The following is a 23,251-nucleotide window of genomic DNA, read 5'->3' as shown; positions in this document are numbered from 1 at the left end:
TCAGAGTTTAGTCCCAGAGAATAACCTGATGAGCCTCCTATGAATTTCCTTTGTCTTGATAGAATAGATGACAGGATTGAGCATGGGAGGGACAAAGAGGTAGATAAGTGACATTAATATGTACACGTATGTTGGTGCATATTTTCCATAGCGGTGATCCATGGATAAACCCAACATGGGCACATAGAAGATTAGTACTGCACATATATGAGACACACAAGTGTTGAGAGCTTTAAGCTTCTCTTCTTGGGAGCCAATAGCCAGCACAGAGTGGAGGATGAGAATGTAAGAGAGGAGGATGAGTACAGAATCCAGGACAAAGGTACAGATGATAACACACAGGCCAAAGATGCTATTGATAGTGATGTCCCCACAGGGTAGATGGATCAGGTCAGGGTATAGGCGGTATGCATGGGACAAAATGTTGGCTTTGCAAAAGGGCAGATGTTTCAGAAGGAAGGGCAATGGAAAATCCACACAGAAACAGCGGATACTAATGAACAGACTCATTTGTGTAACTTGAGCATCAGTGAGAATGGTAGAATACCTCAGTGGGTTGCAGATAGCCACATAACGATCAAAGCTCATGGCCAGTAAGATCCCAGACTCCATGAAGGAGAAGAAATGAATGAAGAACATCTGTGCCATGCAGGCATCAAAGGCTATCTTCTTGGTATGGAAACACAAAGTAGCTAACACTGAGGGCAGTGTGGACAAGGACACACCAAGGTCATTGACTGAAAGCATGGATAAGAAATAGTACATGGATTGGTGCAGACTTTGCTCCTCTTTGACAATGAAGAGAATTAGGCTATTTTCCACAACAGAGACAGTGTAGAGGACTCCAAACAGAAGAAACATCCAGTGTTGGAGTCTTCAAGCCCTGGGAGACCAGTCAGAGTGAAGAGAGGTGACCCTGTGCCATTAGTGAAGAACTTCCCATCCGGGAATTTTGTTCAGGCTATGCAGGCAAATTTCATGGAAAGGAAAGGGTAGGTCATTGTTGATCAAATCTCTCAGTTTGGCATTCAGTCCTCTGTAATCTCAAACCACTCCATTCAGAGTTCTATGTCACTCTATTTTTCAGCATATATCTTCTATTCTAATGAGGTAGGTCTCCTAAATGTCTCTTGTTCTTTGTTCCTTGCCAACACTTGGAATAACTTCCCTTAGCCTTTTGGTTAATCTTTGTCCATAACATTTTTTAAGGCAGATTTATAACTTAACTCATGGAGGAAGTCTTTCTTGCTAACCCTAACCTCTGTGGATCTCTTGGCCTTCCTGATTGATAACAGTAAATGATAATAATGTCAGTTTATCAATTTAGTTCTTTGTTTGCAACCATAGCATATGTCCTCACATTTTCCCAGCTACCTCACTCCCACCAAAGAACAGGGAACAGAAATTTCTCCCCTAACTTTTTCTCTACATCATATGTCCTCCCCCTTTTTTCCTGTTACATACCCTCCTCGATTCTTCTTCTTCTTCCTCTCCTGCACCCCCATATTGCTTCCTTACTTTTTTTCTTCCTTTATTGCTTTTCCTCTTTCTTTCCTCATGTTTCTCCTCAAAGCACAGAAAGCCACATCTTGACGTTTATTTACTTTCCAGTAGACCTTAATCACAAATCCTCTTTGAGATCGGGGAGAATGAAGGCTCCTTTGCTGCCTGAATTTATGTAATCTACAAGACTGGGAAGAGGTAGAAATTCTTAAACAAGCTGAGTTCATGTCTAAAAAGCTTTATTCATAAATTTATGAGAAATAACCTCAAGAATAAGGTTCAAAAATATAGTTGTTGGATCTCAGAGCTGGAATCATAAAATCTCAGAATTTTAGAGTTGGGAGGGACCTTAGTGGCCATATAATGTAAGGTATGGTCCCAAATGAATCTCTCCTTCACCAAACATGAAAACTATTATCTCAGTATTGCTTAAAGATGCCTGATGAGGGGAACCTCATCACCTCTAGGAGCATTTGAATAACTTAAATGACAGATAATAAATAAACTTTGGAAACTTAAATAAACCACTGATAGTGAAATATAGTTAAGAAAACATTTCTTAAAATAACAAGTTTACAAGGGGCAGCTAGGTGGCGCAGTGGATACAGCACCGGCCCTGAAGTCAGGAGGACCTGAGTTCAAATTCGACCTCAGACCAAACACCTGACACTTACTAGCTGTGTGACCCTGGGCAAGTCACTTAACCCCAATTGCCTAAAAGCAAACAAAACAAAACAAAAACCAAGTTTACGGCTCCTTTGTTAACAATCTCTGGCTTAGAAGGAAATATAAATTTTCTTTGTTTAACATTTAAGGTCCTTTAAAACTGAGCCCCAACCTAAAGCACATCATCCCCTTCCTCAATCCAGTCAAACTGATATTATTTTCCCTTATGTGTGGCAAGCAACGTGAGCACATAAATGTAAATTAAGGGCTCTCTGACTATCTCCCTACTCCTTTTGTTCTTTTTCCTCCCTGTCCAAAGATATTCATCTTGGCAGAGGAAGCAGATACAAAATGGAAATTGAGCATCTCTGAGTTTTCTCTGTTGTCAGTTATCCCTTCTTTAATCCTCCTTTTCCCTCCAATGCAAATAAAAACAAAGACATCTGTTGTCCTTAGCTTTCCTCATCAGGGTCATCTCATTCTGAGGGTTAGTACTCAACTCTAATTTTAGTGTCTAGTTTTTGTATTCCTGGTATGTTACCTGACCTTGTTTTATACAGATAAATATAGATAAATAAATTTAGATATAGAAAGAGAGATAGATATGCACACATATATACACACAAATACATATAAATCTATATATGCACACATACACATATATAAGTATGTATATATAAAGCATGTACACATGTGTACATATGTGTGTATTTATGTACATGTGTGTCAATGACTTTAGAAGTAAAGTAGTCCAACTGGTGCATGAACAAGTAGCACCTCCACAACAACTTTAAGTTGTCACGGAACTTATGCTTACTTAAATCTCCATAATATGGAGAAATGATTGATTTTAGAGTCAATTCATTCCAAGTTTGGACAATTATTACTGTTTCCAAATATTCCTTACATTGGACTAAAATCCCCCTTTCTTTCTTCCACTTCTACCAAATTTTCCCAGTTCTGTCCTGTGCAGTCAAACAAGATAAATCTAGTCCTTCTTGCACAGGAAAACACTTCTAATGTTTGCAGAAAACAATCTTTTCTACCGTCTCCCACCACCCCAAGTCTTCTCCAAGCACACAACCCCCACGTGCTTCAATGAATCCTAACATATCATAGTTGCTAGTGCCCTCAGTATCCTAGACATCTTCCTCCCATGAATATGTCACATTTCTCAATGTCCTTCCTCAAAAATAAATGAAATAAAGATATTTCAATTTACTTATAGAGATTTTCCTCTCCTTTAAGTGCTGTTTGACTCTGTCTTATGAATCTCATTCCCACCCCCTTGTCTCCGCTTCATTCTGGACCTATACTATTTCTCTACATTCACAGAATGTACATAATGGTTTCATCTTCATTTCTAAGTAAGATTCAGCCTCTTTTTCCTTTAGGTATTATTTCAGCATGGCCTCTGCCTGGTTCATATGGATAAAAACAGCTGCTATATTTTGGAGGTTTAGAGCTAAACTTTTCTATGGTTCCCTTACTGGGAAGACTTCAGAAAGGGCTTTTCATTTTTAACACAAGTCAAACTGGACAAGTCTAAATTCTGTGAACATAGTCTATACTTGCCAAATCCTTGGCCTTTATTCCAGCTATTCCTTATCCCTGGAAGGCCCTCAGTGCCCAACAATTTCTCTACTGGTCAAAATCCATGATTTATTTAAGGCTTAGTTGAAATGCTTCTTTACCTTTGAACCCTTCCATGACTCTCTAACCAGCAGTATTCTCACCCTCCTATGTTCTCCGATATAACTCTTTCCATTAATTATAACTTTTTGTCACATCTTTCCTTGTTTTCTCCTCAAATCTGTTCCTGGTTTCTCCCATCCACTAGGCTGTAAGCTCCATGTGGACAGGGACCATTTCTTGTATATCTTCAAATCTCTCCTAGTGCCCAGCAAAGGACGCACAATGAACAGAACAGAAAACTTTTGAGTAGGGGAGTGAGTGATATAATACTTTGCTAATAATAATTCACATTTTTATGATGCTTTAAGGTTACAAAAAGCTTTCCTTACAGCTATGACTAGGTTTTTGAATAACATATGGATATCATCATTATCTCACTTTAATATAGCACATTAGAGTTCAGAAGTCCTTTCTTATAACAGGAACTGCAGAAGTTTTATTATCTCCATCCCATAGAAGAGGAGGCTAAAGCCCAGAGACAATGAGCTATTTTTCCACAGTGCTAAGGCTAATCCTTCAGGTGCCAAGATATGCAGACCTGTCCTTTAGGAAGGCAGTTCTGGTAGAGTGTGCAGTGTGGAATGAAGAGGTGGAAGACAGACTGAATGGAGCCAGGGATAATTGTTAGGAAGCCATTCCAGTAACTCAGGTTGGTGGCTGTGAACAGTTTAAGCTAGGCTTGTGGCAATGGGGGTAGCAGTAGTGTAGTCTGATTCAGTGGAAGCTGGGGAGTGTTATAAAAGACAATCTTAGGATTTGGAACCTGGATGAGTAGGAGGACAGCAGTATTAGCCACATGATCATTAACTGAATTAGGTAATCAACAAATCAAATAACATTTATGTTAAGCAAATACTATGTGCCTGGAATTGTGTTAGGAACCAGGCATACAAAAAAGTAGGTTTTCATTTTTCCTTCCCACCTGGTGTGTGTGTGTGTGTGCACATGAATGTATGTATACGACAGAGAAAAAGAGATGGAGACAGAAGAACAGAGACGCAGAGACCCAGAGAAAAATAGAGGGAGGGGGAGGGACAGAAAAATGAGAGCTATTTCATCCTATCAGGCCTCAGGAATTAAGAGTAGTGAGATCAGATATAGCTTTAGATAGAAGGCTCTTTCCAATTCTTAGAATGACTCTGCAAAAGGTGGTCTCTGCCTCCTTGACTAAAGGATGTTAATCTTGTGGGGGCAGGTTGGGACTTCAGAGGAAAAGGTCCAATGCTTTACTAAAGGAGAACGTCACAGGGTTAAGTGCTTGGGGGATCATAGGATCATAGATTTAGAGCTGAGAGAGATCTTGAATGCCATTTAACAGATAAGGAAACTAAGGCCCAGAGAAGTTACATAACTTGCTCAGGGTTACATAGCTTGTAAGTGTCAGGGTCTGAATTTCAGCTCAGGTCTTCCTGCCTCCAGGTCCAGCTGTCTTGAGTATGCTATGAGAACTGAAGGCAAAAAAGAGAGGGATATATGATGCAGATTCTTTCACAGAATAATAGATGTAAAGCTAGAAGGAATCTCAGAAGCCATCTAATCTCATTTTACAGGTGAAGAGACTAAATCCAAGGAGTCAAACTGACTGGTCCAGGGTGAGAGAGGTAGTATGCATTGGAGGCAGGATTTGAACCAATAGCCTGTGACTCCAAAGCCGGTGTTCTTTCAACTACCAACCACATTGTCCCCTTTCTTGTTAACATGGAGCATGACAGAAATTTCTCCGTCTGTCACAAGAATATTTCTTATTTTAGGCTATGAGGGATGTGGAAGGTTCCTGGTCCCTTCATCAGCAGGCACTAATGAATTGGATTCTCCCTAACTTCTATAGCATTTGTCTCCCCAGCATTAAGCACGGTGCCTGGCACACAGCAGGAAATTAAGAAACGTGATTGATGAATTGCTACAGTCAGTTCCCCTGAGGTGAAGCAGAGATCTTTTGACCCGTTACCTCATATGCTCAATTCTGTCACTGCCATCTAGACACATGCAAAACTCACCACACAAACGAAGAATTTACAATCTGGAGGGGTCTGCCGAGATACTAGGCAGGAGTAGCAGGCAAGAACCCACATCCACAGAATCCAGGTCCAGGGAGGTAAATGGCCCCACTGGCCAGAGCTCTGGAGAGTACCGTTTTCAGCTCTGGGCACTACATTTTAAGAGAGATAGCGTCACACTAACGTGACCAAGGGAGTGTCTTTACCTGGAAAAGATCAGCCTTTGGCAGTCCATGGTACATACCTTCAAATATGTAAAGTGCTTTCATGTGAAAGAGGAAGTAGATATTTTGCGAGACCCTGGATGGGACAAATAGGTTCTCTAGGTCAAAGTTATAAGATCATTTTTTTTAGCTTGACATAAGAATAACCCTGTAATTATTGGTGTTGTGCATGAATGGAATTGATTACTTTAATAGTGAGTGAGCTATCCACCACTGTGAGTAGAGATTGGAGGAGAACCCATGAGGGGTCCTGCAGAGGGGAACTTTGCAATAGTTAGGGACTAATCTAGATGATCATTAAGGGCCTTTTGAACTTTTATCATGCCATTTTTTGATGATGGAGGGAAATCTTTCTCCCTAGTAACATCCAAAACGATCTCATGTCAGTCTGGGAAGATGGGACTGAGGTTCCCCAGCTCAGTGATCCTGTGGTTAGAGGGTTTGGGGACCCAGGACTTACCTACTTCATTGGAACCACTATGGCAAGGGAAGGAGGGTCTGCAATTGATAAAACCAACACTCCTCAGACTGCTGGCTGTAAATGCCCTGAGTTTTATAGGGATTACTCTAGGGAGTGCCCAGGCACTGCAGTTAAACAGCCACTTAAGGAATAAATCAGGAAATAAATGTGGAGGGAGGGATGGAGGGGTCTGTGGTATCTTGAGATCTATCAGGGTAGAACTATGGCCAGGGATTTCTTAGTCTCCAATCCCAGTTCATAACCCTAAATTCCCCAGTTAGGTAATATACTGTGTCTCTAAGCTATGTCTTCTTCAGAAGAGCCAGGCAGAATTAAACCAATTATATTCAAATGATCTCAGAATTTAATGGGATCTCTGAGGACATTTAGTCTAATCCATCCCTGAAGAGGAATTCCATCTACAATATGGATGTGATGAGGTCACCTCTGCTTGAATACCTCTGGTAAAGGGGAACCCACAGTGTCCTGATGCAGCCATTCCAGCATTGGAAAGATAGATATAGATATAGATGTTATAGATAGAGATATATAGAAATGATATAGATATATGTATATGTATGTATGTGTGTGTGTATATATATATATATATATATTATATATATATGTATGTATTTTTTTTTCTCATACTAAGATAAAGACTGCTTCTGTAGTTTCTACTCATTGCTTCTCATTCTGTCCTTTGGCACCAAGCAGAACAAAACAAATCCTTCTTCCACTGGACAGCTCTTCAAATAAACGAATACAGTTATTATGTTTCCCCAACCCATCCCTCTTCTCCAGGCTAACCAACCACTTCCTTCAGCTGTTCCAGTTTCCTCACTGTACTAGTCACCCTGCTGCAGTCCTCTGCATCTCCTGTAGACAAGCTTCAGCCTCTTTTGCTGAGTCCTGATAGTGACCAATGGAACGCATGTGAGAGAGGTCAGATTGTGTTTTATAAGGCTTCTGACATAACTCAGCAGGCAGGTGGGTTTCATTTAGAAGAATGAGCAGTCTTGTACAGGAGCTGCATTAGGGGTTCTTTCTTCTACTATAGTCCAATCTGTGGGTACACCATGTTTTTGAATCCCTATGAAATGATCAACAGCCTAATGAAAGTCTGACATTTCAAAATGCTACATGGGTGACAGTTTGGAATGTATACTTAGTTTGAAGTAAAGATTGAATCTATCTGTTGGCACCTGAGCCTAAGAGGAACTGAGTTCCTGTCAGTTGAGCAAGCTATAGAGAACTACTTGGTGGAAATCTCAAAGCATGAATGTCAGCAACTTTGGCATGAGCAATGGTTTGTTGAAATTCCAGATTACCAGCCTGGCCCACTTTAGTTTCACAAAAAAAAAAAGGGGGGGGCCAACAATATTCTCTGCTGGGTGGTTTGAGTAGTTACAGGAATAGCAGCACCTTCATGTATGTTACCCATGAAGGAGGGCAAAAAGTTCCAAAACAGCAGGCTAAGAGTTATAAGGGAACAGGGAAAGGGAAGGAACATTCCTTTGGCTTGGGGAACTTTAAGACATGGGCAACTTCCTGGCTATAAATCTATGGGTTTCCTTATCACCAGTGCAAGAATCATTTCCTTGCCCCTTTGCCACCTTCCCCCTTCCCCACAGTCTGAGTCATTCCCCAAAAGCAGCAGTAGCGCATCCTATGCTCATTTTATCAGAGAATGGAAGAAAATTGAAATTGGAATAAAGCAAAAGTTAATGTCAAGTAGTAGTAAAATACAGCAAATATTCAATAAGTGAAATAAATGTCTTGGAATCACAATATCTCACATTTGGAAGGTATTCCAAAGGTCACTTATTTATTACTAAAGCATTCTCAATTCAGTAGAGTGTTGAAATGGGAAGTAAGGATTAATTGCCTTATTAAAACTACAAAGTATAATAATGTAGTAATGACAGATCTGTCATCACATTTAATATGATCTTCATTAAATATATTTAGTGAAATATATTTAAATAATAATAGATTTCATTAAATATGTTTAATGAATCTCCTTTAAGGGAATCAAATCATTTTTCTATTTTCTATTTTTTTAATTCATGAGATGACTCTTTCCTTCTGGTGCCTAATATTGCTACTACTTAACTGTGCACATTCTAGTGTAAACCTTGGCCCATTAGAGAAGACTGATAGTCAATACCCTGTGCCTTTGATAGAGGCAGGCAGAATTAGTGAAAGCTAGAGAGGAGAGAGCTCTATTTTTCTGGCTTTCAGCTGGGAGAGAGAAAATATGTAATTACAATTTCTCTTTAGGTCCCTGAAAGGAAAGAAAGATACTGTGAGAAGATGCCAACATGTAGAATAGTTGGCAATTTCTATATCATCCCTGTCCTCAGCCTATTATTATAATAGGGGCTTTCAGGAATTTCCTCTTGGGTAAGATTTGAGACTGTGTATTGGTTAAGCTGTGTTATCTAGATTCTAATGGGAAAGCTTATTCACCCTATGTACTCCTGAACATCCTTCCTCTCATTTCTTTTTTTTCTGTCATCTAGGATAAATGGATTTATTGGCTATTTGCTGTACGTGTGTTAATTGTGTCATTGGCATTTGATAGGGAGTCAAGATTTAAATATATAGATTAAGACATTCCTTCCTTTCTAAGGTGTAGTGATCAGAGTGAAGCTTGAACTAAAAAATTGGGAAAGGGTTAGGAGGGGCAGGGTAGATGCCTACGTGTGTATACATACATATACATACATACATATACATACATACATACATATTATATATATATAATATATACATATATACATATATACATATATGTAAATATGTAAATATACACATATATAATATATATACATATATACATATATATGTAAATATACGTGTGTGTATATATTTGCCTTCCTGTGAGCAACATCTAGAGAGATCTTTGTGGGAACATATAATACATATATTTCACTCACCTAGGCATGTGACCTACTTGGATTTAGATGTTGTGGTACTGCTGTGGAAGTCCTTAGTACCACTGTCATCATTATAATCCAATAAATATTGTTAATTAACTATTCTGTGTAGAATACTAGGGAAAGAAAGAGTCATACAATATAGACTGCTTTGGATGAGCTTATAGTCTAATAGGACAGGCAGGATAGACATATATTCAATCAAATAAGGGAGCATAAGAAAATGTAACATGATGATACAAAAAAATAACTGCTTCAGGCTGAGCCAAGATGGTAAAGGCAGGGAGTAGCCGGAGGTCTTCCCCAAACCCCTCCAAATACTTTCATAAAATGACTCTAGATGGCCAGGGACGCCAGAGGAGGGGAGAGGAGAGAAGGGGAGTGGGAGGAGAAGACAGCTAGTGACTCTACCCCGTAAGCCTTAGGACAGGTGGGCGTGAAAGGCAGGGGTACCACAGCGCTGAGGGTGGGGTTCAGAGAGAGGCAGAGACTAGGGCGGTAGGGCTGGTCTTGGCGCGGCTCCAGACACCAGCCCACAGCCCTAGACTCGCTCTGGCCCTCCGCAAGTCTGGCTGACTTCCAGACCTCTTCAAGCTCACCTCCGGGTCCTCTTCGCGCTTGGGAACAGGTGACCTTCCCTCTTCGCGTCTCCCAGTTTCAAGGGGCACGAGACCTCGCTCCCTCCCCCTAGCCCGAGGCCTTGAGGTCCTTGCGTGGGTCCGACCCACTCTGCTTATCAGAGGGGCGGGAGGAGCTCCGCGCCCCTGTACCTTTTAGCTCCTTCTGGTGAGCTCTCCATGGCTCTCCCCACCAGCTCTTGCGCTCCGCTGCTGCTCCAGGACAGAAAGTTTGTTTCTGTGAAACAAACAAGTTTAAAAAATGCACTGAAATATCACCTGATGCGTGCCAATGTCAGGCTATTGGTTCACCAAATATAGTCACCTGTTCAAAACTGGCTACAAAATGTTTGGTGAGGAAGGCAAAAATGATTAATTCAAAGAGTGGACTGAGAAATAAACCAGAAGGAGCTATTAAAGATAATGGATGGAATATATGATCCTGATTGTGACGCCCATGGTCACTTCATCCTTGCCAGTGTAATGGTACTGCTCTTTGCTGGTGTGTGAATACAGCTGGAGTAAGATAAGGATAGTGAAATACCATGCAGTAAACTAGCAAGAACATACTGGTTCATCATTGAACTGAAACACAAAACAAGAGAAAAACCTTTTAATAGTACTATCTTAGAAAATGCCATCAAACAGGAAATTCATCATCGTTATTAACTGAACCCTAAATACATCAAAAGATTTTTGTTTGAAGAGGATAGCACTATTGACCTGATGCAAAATAGTACCCAGAAAAGCACTAATGATGTGGACACAGCTGATGTGGCTTATTATTTTGAGAAAGATGTAAAAAGTGATTTCTCTTTTATTCCAGTAAAATTAATCTTGACATAAATGGTGAAATGCTTGATCTGAATCCTGCTAAAACTTAATCTATTATCTTGATGGAAAGGCACCTGAATTTTCAATGCAAAGACTAAAAGCTGGTATTATGGCTGTCATTGTAGTTGTAGTTCTGGCACTTGTGGCTGGAAATGTTGTGCTGGTTATGTCCAGGAAGGGCAAAATACGAAAAAAAAAATAAAGGAGATGGGCGAATTGCACAGAGGACTCTCCACATAACTACCAAAATGTGGAGACAAGAAGAAGAAAAAATAGATATTGATACTCTGTGTGTGGACAAGGGGGATAAAAAGCCTCACCAGATTGTTGTTAGGAACAACAATAACCTAAATTTTAGCTATCCTTATCTAAACAAATGGGAAAACAACAGGAAAAAAAACCTCTTGACTTGAAAGTTACTGTGGTGACAAGAAAGATCAAAACACATACTCAGAGGGGGCGGAGCCAAGATGGCAGAGTGAAAGCAGTGACTTGCTTGAGCTCTCCCCCAAACCCCTCCAAATACTCATAAAAAATGGCTCTAAATAAATTCTGAAGCAGGAGAACCCACAAAAAGACAGAGTGAAACAAATTTCTAGTCCAAGACAACCTGGATGATTGATAAGAAAGGTGTATCGCGCTGGGCTGGGAGCTCAGCGCAGCACAGCGTGGGCACACAGGCCACAACAAACCTGGAGCAGGCCTCAGAGGACTGAATCCGGGCAGCTGTGGAGATTTCCAGACTCCTCAATCCACCAATGCCAAAGACAACTTAGAAGGTCAGTAGGAAAAGTCAGTTTCTGCGGTGCTCAGAGAGGAAAGCTGGGTTTCAGCTCCATTCCCCAAGAGCGTGGCCCTGGGAGGGGCAGCTGCTTCCCAAGCTTCTGGCCCACAGACTGAGGGGGAATCCAGTGGCTGATCACAGAGGGATTGCAGGGATCTCTTTGCCAGTGCTGAGGCAGGAATCTCTTGCTTTGCCCCTGCTTGGATGTGGGTCACAATTCTGGGCGGCAGTGCTGGGGTGAGGAGGAGTGCTGGCATGGTGGAGCTTGTGGTGGCTATGAGAAGAACCCCTCCTCATAGGTACAGGACAGAAAGGAATACTTGTGGTCACAGGCCAGAAAAGAAGTAAACACCTCGCCCCTTCTCGTACCACCTTGGAAGAACTGAAAATTTACAGGTCCCTACAAGTATCTCTGAAAACAGCTATACAAACCCCTGAAACTTGGGACAATACTCTCCACATTGGAAGCAGACTCTTACCTTAACAAAGACTTTAAAACTCAAGTAATTGGCCGGGATCATGAGCAAGCAGCGCAAAAAGAGTCAGACTATATTATCTTACTTTGGTGAAAAAGAAAATCAAAACATACAACCAGAAGAAGACAACAAAGTCAAAGCTCCTACATCCAAAGCCTCCAAGAAAAATAGGAATCAGTCCCAGGCCTTGGAAGAGCTCAAAAGGGATTTTGAGAAGCAAGTAAGGAAAGTAGAGGAAAAACTGGGAAGAGAAATGAGAGTGATGAAAGAAAATCATGAAAAACAAGTCAACAGCTTGCTAAAGGAGACCCCAAAAAATACTGAAGAAAATAACACCTTAAAAAATAGCCTAACCCAAATGGCAAAAGAGGTCTAAAAAGCCAATGAGGAAAAATGCCCTAAAAAGAAAAATTGGCCAAATGGAAAAGGAAGTCCAAAAGATTACTGAAGAAAATACTTCCTTAAAAATTAGAATAGAGCAATTGGAAGCTAGTGACTTTATGAGAAATCAAGACACTGTAAAACAAATCCAAAAGAATGAAAAATTAGAAAACAATGTGAAATATCTCATTGGAAAAACAACTGACCTGGAAAATAGATCCAGGAGAGATAATTTAAAAATTATTGGACTATCTGAAAGCCATGATAACAAAAAAAGAGGCTAGACATCATCTTTCAAGAAATTATCAAGGAAAACTGCCCTGATATAGTAGAACCAGAGGGCAAAATAGAAATTGAAAGAATCCACAGATCTCCTCCTGAAAGAGATCCCCAAAGGAAAACTCCTAGGAATATTGTAGCCAAATTCCAGAGTTCCCAGGTCAAGGAGAAAATATTACAAGCTGCCAGAAAGAAACAATTCAAGTACTGTGGAAACACAATCAGGATAACACAAGATTTAGCAGCTTCTACATTAAAGGACGCAGGGCATGGAATATAATATTCCGGAGGGCAAAGGAGATAGGATTACAACCAAGAATCACCTACCCAGCAAAACTGAGTATAATCCTTCAGGGGAAAAAATGGTCATTCAGTGAAATAGAGGACTTTCAAGCATTCCTGATGAAAAGACCAGAGCTGAATAGAAAATTTGACTTTCAAATACAGACTCAAGTGGAACATGAAGAGGTAAACAGGAAAGAGAAATCATAAGAGACTTATTAAGATTGAACTGTTTACATTCCTGCATGGAAAGATGATATTTATAACACATGAGAACTTTGTCAGTATTAGGGTAGTTGAAGGAAAAAAATTATGTGTATGTATAGATAGATAGATAGATAGATAGATAGATAGATAGATAGATAGATAGATAGGCACAGGGTGAGTTGAAGATTAAGGGGTCATATCTGGAGAATAAAATTAAGGGATGAGAGAGGATATACTCAGAGAAGAAGAAAGGGAGAGGTAGAATGGGGTAAATTATCTCACAAAAAAAAACAGAAAGAAAAGTCTCTACAGTGGAGGGGAAACAGGGGAAGGTGAGGGAATGATGAATCTTATTCTCATAGGATTTGGCTTAAGGAGGGAATAACATACACATTCAATTGGGTATGGAAATCTGTCTTACCCTACAGGAAAATAGGGGGAGAAGGGGACAAGAGAGCGGGGATGATAGAGAGAGGGCAGATTGGGAAAGGGTAATCAGAAGTAAATACTTCTGAGGAGGGACAGGGTCAAAAGAAAGAATAGAATAAATGGGAGGGCAGGATAGCATTAAGGGAAATAGAGCTAGTTTTTCACAACATGTCTACTATAGAAGTGTTTTGCATAACTGCACCTGCAACCTTTGTTGAGTTGCTTGCCTTTTCAATGAGGGTGGGTGGGGGGGAGGAAGAGAAAATTTGAACCTAAAGTTTTAAAAACATATGTTTTAAAAAAAAGTTTTCACATGCAACTGGGAAATAAGAAATACAGGAAATGGGGTACAGAAGTCTATCCTGCCCTACAGGAAAATAGAAGGGGAAGGGGATAAGAGAAGGGGGGAGAGAGAGAAGAGAGGAAGACTAGGGGAAGGGATATTCAGAATGCATGCCATCTTGGGGTGAGGGAAGGGATGAGATGGGGCAAAAATTTGGAGCACAAAAACCTGTGGAAGTGAATGTTGAAAACTAATAATAAATAAATTTATATTTTAAAAAAATGCATACTCAGAAGTACACAACAAAGTCAAAGCTCCTACATCCAAAGCCTCCAAGGAAAAATATGAATTGGTCTCTGGCCATGAAAGAGCTTAAAAGGAATTATGAAAATCAAATAAGAGAGGTAAAGAAAAATTGGGAAAAGAAATGAGTGATGCAAGAAAATCATGAAAAAATGAACCAACAGCTTGCTAAAGAAACACAAAAAAATACTGAAGAAAATAACACCTTAAAAACAGACTAAGGGGCAGATAGGTGGTACAGTGGATAGAGGCCGGCCTTGGGGTCAGGAAGACCTGAGTTCAAATAGGGCCTCAGACACTTGACATGTACTCCCTGTGTGATCCTAGGCAAGTCACTGAACCCCAATTGCCTAACCAAAGAGCAAAAAACAAAAGAAAAAAAAAACAGACTACACCAAATGCTGAAAGAGGTCCAAAAAGCCAATGAGGAGAAGAATGCCTTAAAAAGCAGAATTGGCCAAATGGAAAATGAGGTACAAAAGCTCACTGAAGAAAATAATTCCTTAAAAATTAGAATGCAACAAATGGAAGCTAATAACTTTATGAAAAATCAAGGAACATTAAAAGAAAAACAAAACAATAAAAAAAAGAAGACAATGTGAAATATTTCTTTGGAAAAATAACTGCCCTGGAAAATGGATTCAGGAGAGATAATTAAAAATTATTGGCCTTACTGAAAGCCATGATGAACAAAAGAGCCTAGACATCATCTTTTAAGAAATCATCAAGGAAAACTGCCCTGATATTCTAGAAGCACAGGGTGAAATAGAAATTGAAGGAATCCACTGATCACCTCCCCTCCTGAAAGAGATCTCAAAAAGAAAATTCCCAGGAATATTAGAGCAAAATTCCAGAGTTCCTAGGTCAAGGAGAAAATATTGCAAGCAGCCAGAAAGAAACAATTCAAATATGGAGCCACATTCAGGATAGCACAAGATTTAGCAGCTTCTATATTAAAGGACCAGAGGATTTGGAAGATGATATTCCACAAGACAAAGGAGCTTTCATCATTCTTGATGAAAAGACCAGAGCTGAATTAAAAATTTGACTCTTATACAACACTCAAGAGAAGGTAAACAGGAAAGGGAAATCATAAGGGACATAATAATTTTAAACTGTTTACATTCCTGCATGGGAAGATGATATTTGTAACTCATAAGACCTTGGGATAGCTAGAAGGATATATATAGACAGAGGGCAGATGTGAGTTGAATATGAGGGGATGATATCTAAAAAATAAAATTAAGGGGTGAGAGAGGAATATACTAGGAGAAAGAGAAAGGGACAGATAGAATGGTATAAATTATCTTGCATAAAAGAGGCAAGAAAAAGCTTTTACAGTGGCAAGGAAGAAGGGGGAGTTGAGGAGAAGTGAGTGGCTCAAAGAAGGAATAACATGCACAGTCAAATGGGTACAGAAATCTATCTTACTCTATAGGAAAGCAGGAGGAGAAAGAGATAAGAGAAAGTGGAGGGGGGAGGTTATGGAAGGGAGCACAGATTGGGGGAAGGGGTAGCCAGAAGCAAAATACTTTTGAGGAGGACAGGATGAAAAGAGAGAGAATAGAATAGATGGGGTGGAGGAATAGGATGGAGGGAAAATACAGTTAGTAATAGTAACGGTGAAAAAAAAGTTTTGAAGCAATTTTCTCTGATAAAGGCCTCATTTCTCAAACATATAGAAAACTGAGTCAAATTTATAAAGATAAGAGCCATTCCCTAACTGATAAATTATCAAAAGATATCAATTTTCAAATGAAGTAATCAAAGCTATTTATAGCCAAATGAAAAAATACTCTAACTCACTACTGATTGGAGAAATGCAAATTAAAACAATTCTAAGGGTACTACCTTATAACTATTAGATTGCCTAATAGGATAGAAAAGGTAAATGACAAATGTTGGAGGGGATGTGGGAAAAATGAGATTTTAATACACTGTTGGTGGAGTTTTGAACTGATTCAGATATTCTCTGGAGCAATTTAGAAGTATGCCCAAAAAGTTAAAAACACATACATACATACCCTTTGTCCTAGCAATACCACTACTAGGTCTGTATCCTAAAAGAGATAAAAACAAAAAGGAAAGGGACCTAAACAGGTACAAAAATATTTATAGCAGCTCTTTTCTGGGGATAAAGAATTAGAAGTTGAGGGGAAGCCCATCAGTTGCGTTTATAGCTGAACAAGTTGTGGTATGAGATTATGATGGAATACTACTGTACTATTGGAAATGACGGGCAGGATCCTCTCAGAAAAACCTGGAAAGACTTGCGTGGGCTGATGCAAAGTGAAATGTACTGTGTATAAAATAACAGCAATATTGTAAGATGATCAGCTGTGCATGACTTAGCTATTCTCAGCAATACAGCAATCCAAGACAACTTTGAAGGACTTATGAAAAAAAATGTTATCCATTCCCAGAGAAAGAACTGATGATGTCTGAATACAGACTGAAGTATAGTTTTCTTTACTTTATTTATTTTTCTTAAGTTCTTTTTATCTATTTTTTTCTTTTGCAACATGACTGTTATGCATATGTTTTGCATGACAACATATGTATAGTATATCCTAAATTATAATAATAACATTAATAAGTGCTTCAGGTCTCCAGAGAAGGAATGGTAAGCCTCTTTCCTTTACAATTTTTTCATTAGTTACTCTGACATTCTTGACTTTTTGTAAAAATGAATTTAGTTATTTTTTTTTATAATTCAGTAAATTTTTTTTGGTAATTTAATTGGAATGGCATTGAATATATAAATTAGTTTAGGTAAAATTGTCATTTTTTAAATATTGGCCTTCCCCTACCTTTGAACAATTAATATTTCTCCAATTATTTAAATCTGATTATATTTGTATAAAAACTTTTTATTTTTTGTAATTTTATAATTTTCTTTATAAAGGATTGTTTTCCGCAGGTATGCTCCCAGGTATTTTATATACTCCAGAGTTATTTTAAATGGAGTATCTCTTACTATCTCTTATTGTAGGGGTTTTTTTGTGTGATATATAGGAATGCTAGTGAGTTACGTGGATTTGCTTTATGTCTTGTTACTTTGCTAATATTATTAATTTTTTCAGCTAATGTTTTGGTGAGTCTTTGGGATTTTACAAGTATATCATCATATTCTCTATAAAAAGAGATAGATTTGTTACTTCATTGCCTATCTGGATTCCTTCTGGTTCTTTTTCTTCTCTTATTGCTATTGCTAGGATTTCCCATACAATAGTGAATCATTTTGGTGACATTGGCCATCCCTGTTTCACACCAGATCTTACTGGGAAGGCATCTGCTTTATCCCTCTACAAATAATGCTTATTGATGGTTTTAGATAAATACTTTCTATCAATTTAAGGAAAAATCCATTTATACCTATGCTTGAAAGCATAGGTATAAATGGATTTTTCAACATTCATTTCTATTAAAACACTTTCAAGTGTTTTAATAGAAATGAATGTTGTATTTCATCCTTCTTTTCTCTGCCTCAGTGTTTCATGGGAAACAGCTGAAGACATGTGCTTGAAACTGTTTTGGAATGGATTCTATATTCTATATTCACCTCCAAACTGTGATGAAAACCATGACCTGACCACATTCAGACAGGAAAAGAATGGTGTCATAAATGTCACAATGATATTCTACTCTCTCATTTGGAACTTTGAGCCTAGAGCAGGGGTGGGGAACCTGTGGCCTCGAGGCTGCTCAAGTGCAGCCCTTTGACTGCATGCAAACTTCACAGAACAGATCCCCTTAATGAAAGGATTTGTTCTGTAAAACTTAGACTCAGTCAAAAGGCCACACTGAAGGATCTAGAAGGCTACATGTGGCCTCAAAACTGGAGGTTCCCCACTGCTGGTCTAGCACATACTTGTGCACTCAGGGAGGAGGGTATGAAGCCCCAAGAGGGTCCTGAGCCTCATCTCATCACTCACTTCCACCTGTTCCTCTCTGTCCCTTCCCTGGAGTCTCAGATGAGGCCATGAATAGAGTGACTATAGACCTGCTCACATTGTGACAGGCAGGGAGAAGGATGCACACAGTTCTGTGTATAAGGCTATCTTTCCATCAGTCTACTTTTCTGGATGGGTCTGGCGAGTTCTGGGATCTTTCTGGGCTGATGAGCAACTTGTCTCTTCTATTTTCTTCTGGTCCTATGACTACATAGGGTAAGTCTCAGGGATGGAGCAATGTTATGGACATAGACATAATAGGAACTCAAAGAAAGTAATGAACACTGGATTGGATGCTGGGAACACTGGTGGAACTCCATTTTTGTCAGCAATTAATTGTGTGACCTTTGGTAAATCCCTTTCCCTCTCTGGGCTTTTGTTTCCGTGTGTGTGTGTGTGTGTGTGTGTGTGTGTGTGTGTGTGTGTGTGTGTACTATTCCTCTGAGCTGGGACATAATTGAAAGAGGTTGAAGAGGCAAATAGGCAGAAAGAGTTGAATGTCTAGAGGATAATTTAGGTTCTGAAGGCATCAGTTTCCCAGAGGGAAGGAACTGAAAGTGGAAAGAGGATTGGGTATGAAATCCATCCTCCCAGAATCCTTAATAAAAGACATTTGCATTACCCTAAACAAAATGCTTTCATGACAACACTCCTGTAAGGTAAGTAGCAGAGATATTATCACTCTCATTTTATAGCTGAACTGAGGTTGAGAGCTTAAGTGATATGTCCATGGTTAAACACTAGTTAATGTCAGAGCCAGGATTTAAATCCAGGTGTTCTTGACTCAGCATTCAGGAACATTTGCATTCTACCACAGCTGTCTCTTAGGACCACATAGCTGGTCTCTGGGATTTCTTTCATAAAAGCTGGAATTCAGGTCAGGTCTAAGGCTGTTCAGCACAGAGACAGTGGGATGGACAGAACAGGGCTCTGTAGCCTTGAGAAGGAACAGAAGACACAGACATGGTGATAGGGAACAACACTCCTAGAAAGCTAGAACTACAGAGGACTGACTTCAAGCTAAGAATTCTGCTTTAAAGTTAGCACCTGAGGGCTTAGAGAAGATGTCAGATAAAGAATGAGGTGTGTGTGGAGGGGAACACATTTCCAGTTCCTTGCTGTCATCATGATAACCACAGAGGCAGGCACTTTGCCCTCTGAGGGAATCCAGGAACATGCTACAAATGCAGGCTCTCTGCCAGTCTGGGGATCAGAGCACTTCAGCCCAAATGAGTCCAATCTTGGTCAGCATCTTACTGCTTTTCTCCAGTCACCCATAATCAGAGCTGGAAGAGGCTTTAAACAAGTAATTCCTATTTCCATAGTGCTTGAAGGTTTACAAAGCACTTCCCTTACAATGATCCTAACAAGTAGATTAAATTTTATCCAGCTTTTACAGATGAGGAAAGTGAGACCCAAATAAGTTAAGTAACTCTCAGCTGAAGTCACATAGATTAAGAAGGGTCAGAACCAGGGTTCAAGCCCAATGATTTGAGCTTGAAGGTTCAAGCTTTTTGCCACTAAGCTCTGTCATTAGACTGAGAGTTCCTTGAGATTAGAGACTGTCTTCTGTCTTCATTTGTATCTCCAGCACTCAGCAATGTTCCTGGAACACAGGAGGTGCTAAATAAATGTCTGTTGACTTTTGCCAAGCTATGAAATCATCACGTCAAAAAATATCGTTTTTGGGAGGAAGAAAGTAGGTGCAGCAAGAAAAAAAGTAACCCAGGAAGATTTTCTGGATTCATAACCCATTCAGGGCCATTTCTACTCCCCCCCCCACCCTTCCCCCACCTTCACCCCAATGCTCCACTCACAGATGCTGGTGACTCCACTCTAAAATTGTCTTTTATTTATTTTGTAAATATTTTGAATATATTTCTATTCTTTCGAAAGACACATGTACATAAATTCCTTGAAGATGGGGGTCTGCTTTATTTTTGCCTGTATTTCTAGTACCAAAGAGTGCCTGCAAATTCCCTTGCTGATTGATTAACTGATCTTTCATTCACTTTGATTCTTTCTTCACAAAATTCTTAAGTTTCCTTCTGGGCTTGTCCTCTTCATCCCTTCTAAGATAACTTCCAGTGAAGGTCAGGAAGAGTCAAGGATAAGGCCTGGGTGATTTGGTAGGATGGCATCTCAGACAGGGCATCTTGATGTGGCACAAATAGCATGGCATATAGAGAATCTGAAGGCTAGGATTCAAATCTGGAATCTGCTACAAATTAGCTGCATGATCTAGGAGCATGACTTTCCTCTGTTAAATAACTAAATTGGTCTAGATCAGGAGTCCTCAAATTTTTAGGTCTCAGGACAAATTTACTCTCCTAAAAATTATTGAGCACAGCTCCCCCCAAAAAAGCTTTTGTTTGTGAATGTTATGTCTATTGATATGGATTGCATTAGAAATTAAAACATCTTAATGTTATTGTGAAAATAGTTCTGATCTTTTGGACATCCTGAAAGAGTCTTGAGTACATTCAGAGGTTCCCCTCAGATGTTTTTAGAACCTCTGCTCTAGATCATCCTAAGATACCTTCCAGTTCTGATATACTGCACATCTGTTAATTTTCTCCTTTTGTGGCCACTACCCTGCATTCCTACTGGCAAATCACCCCTTCACTTCTAGGTATCAAGGACCCTGCAGCATAAAGAGATCTTCTGGGGAAAGCATTTCCTGGGACCTTTTGGATCCTTGGTTGTCAAGCCACAAGCCCTTTCCTTCCCATAAGCGGTAATACAATCAATCCATAATGGAGGATAAGGTATATGGGCAGCCATATTTTGACTGGTAAAGATATCTTCTTCAAGCCCCTAATCTGTGTTCAGGAAGTCAGTCTAAAGGCATTTAAGCTGAGTCTTGAAGGAGACTAGGGAAGCCTGGAGATTGAGGTGAGATGGAAGAATATTCAAGGTATGGGCAACAATTAGTAAAAAGGCAGAAAGTGGAAGAAATGGAGTACTGAGGGCAAAGAATAGCAAATAGGACAATGTAGATGACAGAGTTTACCTAAGGGAGTATGCTAGGGAAGACGGGAAAGTGGTCAGTATTATTTGACCCTCACCCCACCTCCCAGGGCACTCCTTTCTGAAAGTCTGTCCATAATCTAACTCTGCTTTTGGAAAAGGCTCCAAGTTGATAACCAATCCCTAAGATGTCCTGACTGTCACTGGGCTGATGCTCCCAAGGCACCTGCATATTGAGTTTGGGCTCTTCTGGGGAGGAAAAGATTATATCTCCTGAGAATTGGCTCTGGCAGTAGTAAGAAGTAGGAGGGATGCTGGGCAGAAGCCTTTCCTTGTGTCCAAGTGATAAAATGATAGACAGTCCAGTGCTGAGGAACATAGAGAATTGTGTGTGTATTCAAATGAGATTAATCATTCACTATGATAAATCTCACAATGAACAATTCACCATGATTTACCAGTGAAGTAGGGACCTGTAGTGGGTATCTATTTGCTTGGAGTTGGCAATAAATTCAGTGACTCAAGGTATTCTATAAAGCATTCCACACATTTAGCAAATTGATTAAATGTCCTTTTCCAATCAGATGCTTAGTGAAGTAAGTACACTGAAATGGGAATCAAGAGTCCTGGGTTCTACTATTGGTTCTGCCACATACAATGAGGAATTTTCTTTATTTCTCTCAGACTCCGTTTATTTATTTATGTTTTGTACTAGAAGGTCTAATGGAATGAGCACCACTGTTGGAGTTGGAGGTCCTGGGATCCAAACTTGCCTCTGAAGCTTACTACCTCTATGACCTTGGGCAAGTCACTTATCCTTCTGAGGTCTCAGTTGCCTTATCTGTAAAATGAAAAGTCTGAACTAGATGACCTCTTAAATTTCTTCCAATTTATAATCTATGCCTCTTTGAACCTATGATCATATTCCTTTGCATCTCCTCTCCTTCTGTAAGGAGTTCCATGTGGCTTCCAGGCATATTTTGTCTAGACAGACAAAAACTCTTTTGGGACTACATTTCCCAGAATGATTTGGGCCAAAGGGCATGATGTCTGAGAAAGAAACCAGAAGTTAACATTTCTTAGGGCTATACATGTGGAATGTCTCCTGTCATGAGAGTTTTTAAGAGAGGGGAGACAGAGGAAGAAAAAAACAGATGAAACTTAACAGAAAGAACAGTGACCAGTGGTGAGTGGTGCCCTATGAGTCATGACCCATCTAAGCCTGAGGAGTTGATATCACTATAAAGCATGGGAGCCTGCACCCTTGCTGATACATTCTCTGATTACAGCCCTTTGTAGAATGTACCCATCTAGTGACAAGAGACACTGCTACCCCAAGCAGTGAGGTACAGAAACTATTTGTGTTCACTTGATGAGTGTGTCCAACATTCTGTCAATTCTCTGTCCCACAGCACTATATAATAAGGTATTTCTGGGGAGCTACAAACTCATAGTCCTAGTTACCTAGTAATCAGGAACATTTTGAGAGATTCTGTTGAAATGTCACTATGTTTAATATATTTTATGATATTTGTTACAGTATTTCATTTTTTTCTTTTTCTTTTTTTTTTGGTGAGGCAATCAGGGTTAAGTGACTTGTCTAGGGTCACACAGCTAGTAAGTATCACGTGTCTGAGGCTGTTACAATATTTTTACAGTATCATGATTCTTTATCTTTTGAGTACATTGTTCACTTTCCATAGGAGGTAAAGCCAAGTGATTTTATAACACTTTGACTTGGAGAGGGAAATTGAAGGGGGCCAGAGACTTGTGATCACTGAATGGAGTAAAATAAGACCCAATGAGGTTTTGCAGGTGGGCAAATAGTTAGGGAATAGCTAAAGTCTTTAGAGCTCTCTAATTCTGAACGTAAGCCTTTAATTTCCCTATCTCTTGATTCTCCTCTAAAAGGGTTCTTCTGATGTCTCTGCGCCAGAAGACCTGAGAGTGAAGATTTTCCTGATCTCTC

The 23,251-nt window shown here is 39.6% G+C and overlaps 1 protein-coding gene and 1 pseudogene across 1 annotated transcript; one reads left to right on the top strand and one right to left on the bottom strand.

The window, feature by feature from the left end:
* Positions 1–6,103, bottom strand: LOC110195055 (olfactory receptor 51I2-like). The gene is given in 3 exon segments (XM_020967711.1): positions 1–869; positions 872–935; positions 6,068–6,103. Coding segments are annotated over 3 exon segments (969 nt in total).
* A 362-nt stretch (positions 6,104–6,465) lies between these two features.
* Positions 6,466–11,175, top strand: LOC110195056 (epithelial cell adhesion molecule pseudogene; annotated as a pseudogene).
* The last annotated feature ends 12,076 nt before the right edge of the window (positions 11,176–23,251 follow it).

Source organism: Phascolarctos cinereus, unplaced genomic scaffold (genome assembly GCF_003287225.1).
Source record: "Phascolarctos cinereus isolate Bilbo 61053 unplaced genomic scaffold, phaCin_HiC Scaffold_726;HRSCAF=1367, whole genome shotgun sequence".
Taxonomy (NCBI): domain Eukaryota; kingdom Metazoa; phylum Chordata; class Mammalia; order Diprotodontia; family Phascolarctidae; genus Phascolarctos; species Phascolarctos cinereus.
Note: the sequence above shows the minus strand (reverse complement) of the source record. Positions and strands in the feature narration are given on the sequence as shown.